At 32.3% G+C, this 10,625-nt stretch overlaps 1 protein-coding gene across 1 annotated transcript; it reads left to right on the forward strand.

The window, feature by feature from the left end:
• Positions 1 to 7,128: 7,128 nt before the first annotated feature.
• On the forward strand, positions 7,129 to 8,515 carry LOC115888804 (RNA-binding protein squid-like). The gene has a single exon (XM_030908647.1). It carries the CDS (start codon positions 7,313 to 7,315, stop codon positions 8,147 to 8,149), a length of 837 nt encoding a protein of 278 aa, XP_030764507.1. The 5' UTR covers positions 7,129 to 7,312; the 3' UTR covers positions 8,150 to 8,515.
• Positions 8,516 to 10,625: the final 2,110 nt, after the last annotated feature.

The following is a 10,625-nucleotide window of genomic DNA, read 5'->3' on the forward strand; positions in this document are numbered from 1 at the left end:
GGTATTTTATTAGTACCAAACCAAACCAAATAACAATAATTTGACAGTAACAAATATTTGGTAGATATTTTTGTTGAAAAAAATTTATATAGGCATCAATTTTTGAATTTTCAGCAACAAATATCAACGGACGAAAGCTTTCTTTGAGGCCACAGTTGTTGGCCATAGTTTTTGCTATACCTGCAGACTATAATGTTTATTGCTTGTAACGCAGACCATAGTTTTATTGTAGTGTGTCTGTATTTTATGATAACTGCTCTATTATTTGATAAATTCGGAAAACCAGTGGCTTTACTGTGCCTAGATATTGGTTATAGAGTATGCAGTGAAATTTAACTATTGTAAGATCGAAAAAAAACGGCGTCAGCGATGGCTATGAAATGAAGATTGCTGTCATTTCATATGTAAAATTAGATGGGGAATGTCATTGATGTTCATTTCTAAGCCAACTGGACGCCGTTTTTTTCGATCATACTGTATAGTCGAGTAAAATCACTGAGAAAAGTCGTTTCCTTCTCGAAAAAAAAATTTTGAAGGTATAACCACATAACAACTTTATGAAATGATCGGTTAGGGCTTTGTGCATGTGAAATGACTAATTACGACCTTTTTGGGGGGGGTCAAAAATTTTTTATCCGGGAAAATGTCAAAAATCTGTCAAAAATGTATAACCATGTTTTTTTATCTTTCCTACGCGATAACTCCTAAACTAATCAACTTATTCACATACTCTTTTTTTTAATCGATTGAGAACACATAGGCGATGATAGCTGAAGTAATTAAAGTTCCATAGTGAGTGTATTCTTTTTTGGAAAATGGATTAAACTTCAAATAGGTGAAAAATGGTGTAATACAGTTTGATAGACAATTAAATTGTGCATCTGATTCTCATAAAATATACAGGGTGTTCAATTTAAATTAAACAAGTTATTGCCGTTTAAAGATATTAATTATTTAAAATAAAATTTTGGACACTCTGTATAAGGTAGTATAATTTTTATTATTGCAGCACAATAACTGATCGATAAATAAACTTCAGTAAATATTTAGTATTAAAAACTTTGATACCCTGGGAGAAATGAAGCCTTAAAATTTTGATTGCAATTTCACGAAATTGAAAATATTTCAAAAACGGTAAGGTTTAAGTGTAATAAACCTTTATCAAACTTACCTTTATTTTAATCGTAGAAACTATAAATGTAATAATATACAGGGTGTTCCATTTAAAAAAATACAACTTTGATATTTTTTATTTATTTGGGACACTCTGTATCTTGTAAAAATATTTTTAAATTGTAGCTCTAATAGTCCTTCAACGATCCCAAAACTTACAATTTGTAAAAATCTAATCGTTTAGCTACAATACTCCGTGTCGTATGTGGTGAACAACCCTGTAGATGTGCGTTTTGTTTTTTTGTAAATAATAAATAGGTAGCACTGACATTAAGACGTCATTTAGATAGATCGCGATTTTTTAACAATAAAATAATGAATAATTATCAACCAGCAAGTCAGATTTTAAAGAAAAATAATTCAGGAAGATCTTCCGCAAGTATTTGTGTCCTCAACGTCCTGAGCAATACACTGGCCATTGTATGAGAAGATCATCCGCTACATTACTGGCAAATGCAGGAGTGAACATGACAACGTTAAAAAGACACGGAGGATGGCGATCTGCAACGGTTGCGGATAAGGATATATCGAAGAGTCTATCAACAATAAAATAGAGATTGCGAAAAAGATTCAAGGTGCTGTAAGTGTTCCAGAACGAGCCGTTGTAATGACAGAGCCTATTTCAAGCAGTGGAGGAACAGGATCTGAAGGCATACAAGGTTTTACAATTTCTGAATCTAGAAAAAAAATATTTTATATGCATGTATACATCTGAGTAATGTCTGTATAAGTAGTGACTGTTGGATAAAATAAATTACAACCTCCTTGTAACCAACTGACAGTAAGGCCATTAAAAAATAAAGGAGACGGTCCAACTAATAACGTCTAGGACTGGACCTCGCCAAAATTATCACCGACTGTCATTTACCAGCCGCCTTTGACGCCGTTTTTTTATCGTTGAAGCTAATATTTTTAAACTTCACGTACAATATAATATCCTCATTTCATCATTTATTTTATTTTTTCCCTAAACAAATTTTTTCTCGCATTTTTTCGATAGCGCCGATGAAGGCGCCGCGAGCGTCGGCGTCGGGACGCCGTACAGCGACGCCGAACGTTCCCTCGACGCGATATTTCGACGCCTTTCACCAGGAAAACAGCAGAAGTGTGGGATATATTTTTCTATATGGCACGAGCACGTGCCGACCCCAAAAATAGATCAATACGCCATTTCGAATGTATATATGTTACCCCTCGCGTATTTTTAACTAATTCACTCCGACGCCGCATATGCGTACCTTCATACATACGCTACGTAGTACGTACGGCTCTGCAACACTAAGGCCATATGTCTAGGCTCGGTGCAACCACCAGTCGAAAGACCCCTATTCAATAAAAAACCAAACCAAAAAAATCAAATTATTTTTATTCTTAATATTAATTTTTGGTTCCATTGGAAACTCTAAGCTTGGCGCTATGTTACCTAATGCCGGGTCCAGACCAAGCAGACAAAACAACGACAAGACAGAAACATTCATGTTTTACGACAAAATTGTGACAAATCCAGTTCATTTCTGTGACATTTTTGTCTCATTTTTGTTTTGTTTCATAATTCGGAGACTTTTCAATATCCCGTCGCGAGTCGGTAAAGATCAAAGTGTCTATGTTTTGTTCGTATATTTTACGACAAATTGTCGGCGCAGTATGGATGGCGTGTGCTGCCAACAGTAGGAGACTAGTGAAATCACACATGATTAATAAAATTCATTTGCAACTAAACTTTTGACTTTGTTGCACTTTTGTCCTTGTGGTGTGGACAATTTGTCGCAAGTTTGTCTTGTTTTTGTCTCAAAATCGTGTTTACTTTTTGTCGCCTTGGTCTGGACCCGGCATAAGAGACTTACCACCCGTCATCAGGGTCCTCTCTTCAATAGCAAACACCGAAGAAACTACGCTCACACTTTATTTTTATTTTTAACTTTATCTGAAAATTTTCCTAAAATCATTCAATGATGCCTAGTCCAGCGAGTCACAATATGCAGGATGTAATAAATGATGAAACTTTAACCCTTTATATAGGGCAGTACTAATTTTTTTTCTAGTTTGATCTAATTGACTTCAAAAATATATAAACTAGCACAAAATTTTTCAAAAAAATTTTTTTTAAAAAGTTAACAAATAAGGGAGTGGGTGGTGGTGGTTGATTTTTCAACCAGTGACTGTTGAAGCAAATAGATAATATGTAATAATCTAATAATGTCTAAACTGTATGTAACATCCAATGTAAGAAAAAAGAGTAAGTTCATTTTGAATATCTCTGTTAGTTCTCTACTCAAAAATATGCCCATATCAACTAAATCAAATTTTGTTGTTTTTCGAGAAACTCGTATCCTATGAGAAATGATCGAAAATATACAGGATATATTAACGATTTTAGAAAATATCATCTGAGTCGTAAATTTGGCGCGTTAAATAAAAAGAAATAAACGTCACAGATACATTTGTTTCGATATTTTTAAATTTTTATCACACGAAATTTGCATAGAAAATGCTTAGACGACAATTATTACCTATATGACACACAACGAACTCAGTGTCACCAACGCTCACTGGTCGAATATTCAACCGCTTACATGAACTTTTCGCGCCAATTCGGCCAACGTTTAGATATGGTTTATTAAATAGCCAAAGCGCGCATAGAAATAAGCATAGCAAGCAAAATGGGCGATAATACACTTCCACGCGACTGTTTAGTTGGTTAAATTTAAGTGGTCGATTTAGCGACCATCAACCTATAAAGGGTTAATCATTTGCATAGAAAATGCTCAGACGACAATTATTACCTATATGATACACAGCGACCTCAGCGTCACCAATGCTCACTGGTCGAATATTCAACCGCTTACGTTAACTTTTCGCGCTAATTCGGCCAGCATATAGATAAGGTCGATTAAATGGCCAAAGCGCGCATACAAATAAGCATAGCAATCAAAATGGGCGATACTACACTTCCACGCGACTGATTAGCTAGTTTAATTAAAGTGGTCGATTTAGAGACCATCACCTTATAAAGGGTTAATGCATGGGGTTAATGAGTACAGAAGTATATGTGTCATTTTTGCCATGTGTCATTGTGCCATTTTCGTGTTTTTACAGGGTTTCTCGTTTATGAGTAGAAATACAAAGATATTTGTGGTTCTATCGTATATTACTTAGCTAGTTTTCTATGCAACTATGATTCTACACACTGCAGATTTGTCCTAGCACTCTTAGTTTCTGAAATACAGGGCGAAAATGCGTTATGAGAAAACCGCATCTTTGTATATCTACTCATAAACGAGAAATCCCGTTTTTTTAGTATTATATAGCGAAATCATGAAATGTAAGAATTTTACTTATAAGGGAACTATACAGGGTGTCCCAGAAATAAGTGCAAATATTTTAACTGGTAGTATAGTTCAACCCCAGAAAGACGCCTATGAATTTTTTTCGCGAAAATTTTTTTTTGAAAATTCGAAATTATTTGAAACATTTTTTGGAATTTTTTTTAGTTTTTAGTTAAGAAACATAATTTCTTGACAATATGGCAACATAGGTATTAGAATAAATTTACAAGGAAGAAAATCCAAAAAAGATCCAGTGGTTCTCAAAATTTTAGCCAAAAATCATTTTTTTGGAAATTTTCAAAGTAAAATAACTCCGTTATTTTGGACTTATTTGAAAAACGATAAAGAGGAAATATGTTTCTTTTATCGAGATCTACCACCCCTTAAAATAATTGCACTTATTTCTGGAACACCCTGTATACACTAACTGGCACGAAAAACGGGCAATTTAAAATTTTCATGTATTTTAAAGTTTTATATATTGTGTTCTAGTGGACTGATTTTTAAGATTATTTAAACAATTTGTAACTAAATTATTTAACATTTTAGTTTCTCATTCCAAATTAAAAAGGAACGTGCATGCCCATCTGTTTATGATACGAGGAAAAATAAAATGCGTTGATCTTTTTGGTGAAAGTTTGAAACACAAATTGGTTAAAAAATCATCAAAATCGGTCCACTAAAAGAAAATATATTAAACCTAACTTATTAAAAATATGTAAAAATGTATAACATATCTTCCAAATGAGAGTTGTAAAGTTCGTAAAAAGAAAGGGTTGGAAAAAAACCCTTATATAATTGTGTTTCTGGTATACTTTAAGACTCACCCTGTATATGTTCATAGGAACTTTATCATTTATTTTTATCTATACTTTCATCCAACTATGAAGTATGGTACACTTTGTAGCCGACCATACCAACAGGTATGATAGGCTATTAAGATCGACAAAAAAAAGTTTTTTTAATTTCACTCAAAATGAGTTATTTGGGTCATTAATGACCTAAAATTTTAAAAAATCGTAACTCCAAAATTACAGTAGCTAGCGAAACGCGGTTTTCAATTTAAGATTATATAATATTTGCAACAAAATTTGTAATAACATCAAAATCAGTCAAAGTCGCAGTTTTTGAGATAATTGAAACTAAAAGAACTGTTTACCAACTTTTTATTAACATATTTTAGTATGGGCGACTATACGTGCCTCCCGGCGCCAATTTTTTTAATGATCATATCAATAAAAAAATAAATAGATCTACAAACTAATAAAAATATCATAAGAATCGAATAAAAAATAAGAAATTTATAAAACACAAATTTTAAGAGTGGCGGATATTTTTTGCCGGGGTGTTTATAATAAAATAAGTTTTGGATGCAGTGCTGTGTGAAGATAATATTCAGACGGACCAAGGTTCAAAAACAGATGTTTCTATGCTAATATATAGGGGAGAGTTATCTATTTTGAACCGGTTTTGTGAAGTTGAACTAACTATCTAGACATTATATACCCTGTATTATATACCATTTAAATATGTAGCACATCTAGTAAATTTTATCCTCAAAATTTAATTCGAATCGCTAATAGCACATAGAAGAAAATTATAATAAATCGAAAAAAATGGTGTCTTATTTTACGTAACGAATCCCCCTACGAGAGAGGGCATTTGGTTTTTGAAACACCCTGTATAAAATAATTTTATTAATTTTAGATTGTCAAATTTAATTATAATGAACACTGAACTGGCATGAGATCGCTTTTAGTTGTTGATTTAGTAAATAATTAATTATGCACAATTAATTATGTGACATTCGCAATTTATTAAAAATAAAAATATTTAATATCTTTAAATTAGTTGAAGGCGTCAGGTTTACCATTACCCTGTATAAGAAAAGTGTAATAAAACTACTACAATACATTTACTAAATAACCATACCAGACGAAGTTTTAAAATTTCCTATAATTTCTTTTATAACTCTATAGAATACCCGTTGTATTAATAAACAACGGGTAGGTATTCTATAATAATTTATACCGGTATAGTAGAATTCCAGGTATTGAATGTAATTTTTAACCAATTATATTATTGTACGTGTAAGTTAGTCATTTAATTTAACAATTTCAAAATTTGCGGTTTTGTTTTATTTTTGTTAATGCACAAGAAACGCAACTTTCTTGAAATCAACAAATAAGTAATTTTGTTTTTATACCTACTATTTTATAAGCCATCGCTAACGCCGTTTTTTTTTTTTCGATCATACGGTATACAAAACGCTCTTATTTCACAGACCTTTGATTCTCTTGACAATATTTACATTTTTAATTAATTTGATTTTTTTCCATATTACAATAATTTCATATTCTTAATACTGCCCTGTGCATCCCGTTACTTTTCATTCGGAAAGCACGCGATTCACGCGATCAAGATGACGCTTTTCAATCGTTAGTTTGCAGTTTTCTACTTTATCATACCGGCTGAGAACAATTTGGCGACTAGAATTATTCGAATATAAAATATCGAAGGTCGATTTTATTCTTGGAAATCCCGTACAATTAGAATTTAGGGCCATTATAAAAGGTCCCCAAGGGCCAATTCATCGCATTTTATATTAAATTACGGCGCAGGACGGTCGAAGCCGGTCTACGTGTCAGAAATCCCGCCTAAACCCTTATTGTGCGACAGAGATAGAACTAGCCACGCCGGTGTGTTTCTCTTTTGCGCTCGAAGTCGGCCATTTGACAGTGACGCCGGAAGCTTGGCTAACGTTGTCCGCGTGTTCGTGTAGTTTTAAGCAAGAAATACAGTGATAAAACACCATGGATCAAGCACAAAATGGAGCTAACGCTATCAAACCCGGTCTGGATGAAGACAAGAAACTTTTTGTCGGCGGTTTGACGCTAGAAACCACCGAAAAAGAAATCGAAAATTACTTCGTCAAGTATGGCCCCATCCAAAGCGTCACCCTCAAAATGAATCCCCAAACCGGTAAGTCAAAGGGCTTTGCTTTTGTCGTGTTCAATTCTCCCGAGACCGTCGAACAAGTCCTGGCTCAAAAAGAACACACCATCAACAACAAACAAGTGGACGCCAAGAAAGCTAAAGCCAAACCCGGCAAAATCTTTGTCGGCGGTATCACCGCCGAATTGACCGACGAGGACATCAAAACCTATTTCTCTCAATTCGGCAATATCACCCAAGTCGAAATGCCCTTCGACAAAACCAAAAATCAGAGAAAGGGCTTTTGTTTTATTACTTTTGAAAATGATGCCATCGTTAAGGACCTCTTGAAGAAACCCAAGCAAACCATAAAAGACAAGCAAGTGGACGTTAAGAAAGCAGCCACCCAACCAAACAACATGATGGGCCGAGGAGGCTGGGGAGGAAGAGGAGGCCGCGGTGGTGGTCGTGGAGGCCAAGGAGGCTGGGGAGGCGGATGGGGTGGTCAAGGAGGCTGGAATGACTATGGTTATGCAGGCTACGATAATGGATACAGTGGTGGCTACGACTACTACGGTGGAGGCTATGGAGGTGGATACGGAATGGAGTCAAGCTACGGCGGCACTGGTGGCGGCAACTACGGAGGAGGCAGAGGAGGCACCGGAAGAGGAGGTCGCGGAGGCGGTAGAGGTGGCCAGAGGCATCAGCCTTACTAGCCAGTGTATGTGTAGGTTTAAGTTAACTTGTGTGCGGAACTGAATGTGCATAGAGCATTATTTGCTCTTAGAACTAATGACGTGTAAAAAAAGCATCTTCCACAATCTTAACGTTCATTCTTGTATTTTTAAGACAGGATCTTATTTGCTATAGTTTGTTTTGTATTAATTTGTAATAATCTTAAGTAAACTTAAGAGTATTTTTGTAAAGTAAAATTCACACCTTTTTTTATGTCATATTTTATTTAAACAGGGTGATACCGATTTGATAAATGTTCAAAATAGATTACCTTACACTTTTATAAATTTAAAGAACCTCTTTATTCTCATTATAATATAATTAATAAATAATCTCTCTAAAACTTTCTCAATTTTTTTCTTCTAAACATAAAAAAGTTACATAGTATTATGTACAAAAATCTACCTCTTATTAGATATATAAAGTATTTTTAAATGATAAAAGAAAGAAATATATATTGTTAAGTCCTAGAAGACTGACTTTATATAAAAGGGTATAAAGAATACTCAAAAGTAGATTTAATAGGTATTTATATAAATTTTAAATTGAATTGCAACACTTTAGTAACATGGAAGTTACTACTGTGAGTGAGTTTTTTAATAAAAATGAATAAAACAACCTAGATGTGGTGTTTTATTATGTTTTTAAGTCAGTTTTTCACATAAACTGAAAGAAATTGATGCCTAAAAAATAGCAGTTTTTGTTTGTCAATATTTAATGCTAAAAACTAATCTTAAGTCCTATAATTCAATAACAGTAAGTATATAAAAATTTCTAGATTATTTCGAGACCATGTGCTTCTCACGTAAAAGCAACAAAATGGCGGCCTTGGCGTCAGTCGGGGTCATTAACATTTTTTTCTCGTTTTATTCCTTTAATATTACAAATTTAAGGCCGTCTTTTTATTTAACATCAAATGATTAAATTTATGGAAAAAAACGTTTTAATATTTTTGTTATCTATGATGCCTTTGAAAATATGGCCTCTTAATTACAAATTTGTTTGCCATTATGAAGTCGATTTTTTTAAATACGCTTTCTAGTCAAAATGCACATGAATTTTAGAGAAATTTCATGTTATTTAATTTATAATTTAAACAAATATAAGCCTTTATGATGAAATGAAAAATATATTTTGCAATTTAAATGACGTAAACAATGTTTGCCATTTTTGCTTTTGGAAGATCGATATTTATTTTGATGAATTTTGACAGAGGGCAGCACCAACGGTTTAAAAATTGCATATGAGCTAATAGTATCCTCAAACTTATAAGAGATGGCATTAAAGTCGCAAATTATTAATATCTTTTTGTTTATTAAAAACGACTCCTTAATTGCCATCTCTTATAAGTTTGAGGATAAATATATCTTTACATTGTTTATGAGTATTAACTCATAAAGAATGTAAAGATATATTTTAATCTTTAAAAGTGAATATGATGGATATTTCGAACTTTTCTACAAAGTAAGTATTTTTTCTTTATAATATACTAAATTTTTTTCAGCTAGATTTAATTAGCATGTTTAATTTCATAATTTTAAAAGCTGTATACTCTTGCAATTAAATTAAATTAATTTTTTACCTACATTACTTACATTAGCTATTTGAGCATAGGCAACCAAATATACACTTTTTTATATAGCTGATTAATAGGGAACTAATATAGGTGGAACTTTACTAGTAACTTACTTTTAAACACAATATGATCGATAAAAAAACGGCGTCAGTGATTTCTATAAAATGAAGAGTGCTGTCATTTTATATGTAAAATTATATGGGTAATGTTCATTTTCAAGTCAAATACGACACTGTTTTTTTCGATCATACGGTACCTACCTACAATATTCAGTTTTTTTGGCATTTAGGTAGCATAACTAAATATTAGATAGGCTATAGAAAAATATTAATTATAGCTAAATGATTTTCGTACATAAATTAGACTCATTTATTAAGGCGGAAATTTTAATAAATTAAAAATTCCTTCACCATTTTGTCAACATAATTCATTAAATAATTATTTTACTGCCTTTCTTTTTATGGTATAGCTACAACACGAAAAATATATTTTGCTAAAGCTTCAATTTTTTATTTGGCGCATTTCAAAGACTCGCCATTTTGAAAATTACATTAGAAGCTGGAAAATTTCTTGGTATATACAAGGTGAACCAATAATATATTTAGTATTTTTAAGCGTCATTTTATATAGAATAAGTGGTCACTTTATGTTAAATTATATAGCTTTTTCATTCACTAACTTAGCTGTAAAAAGAGAATTAAGAATAATACCAAATTAAATTAGAATTAAAATGATTATGAAGCATTTATATGAGGTTAAATAAACATATTCTGGAAATTTTATTTATCAATTTATTTATATTTAAAAATAATAATATAATACAGAGGGCATTAAAAATAAATTATTTTTTCTATGTAATACATACAACTACTTATTTAAAT

This window comes from Sitophilus oryzae, unplaced genomic scaffold (assembly GCF_002938485.1).
Source record: "Sitophilus oryzae breed Bouriz unplaced genomic scaffold, Soryzae_2.0 scaffold_808_pilon_pilon, whole genome shotgun sequence".
NCBI classification, from domain to species: domain Eukaryota; kingdom Metazoa; phylum Arthropoda; class Insecta; order Coleoptera; family Curculionidae; genus Sitophilus; species Sitophilus oryzae.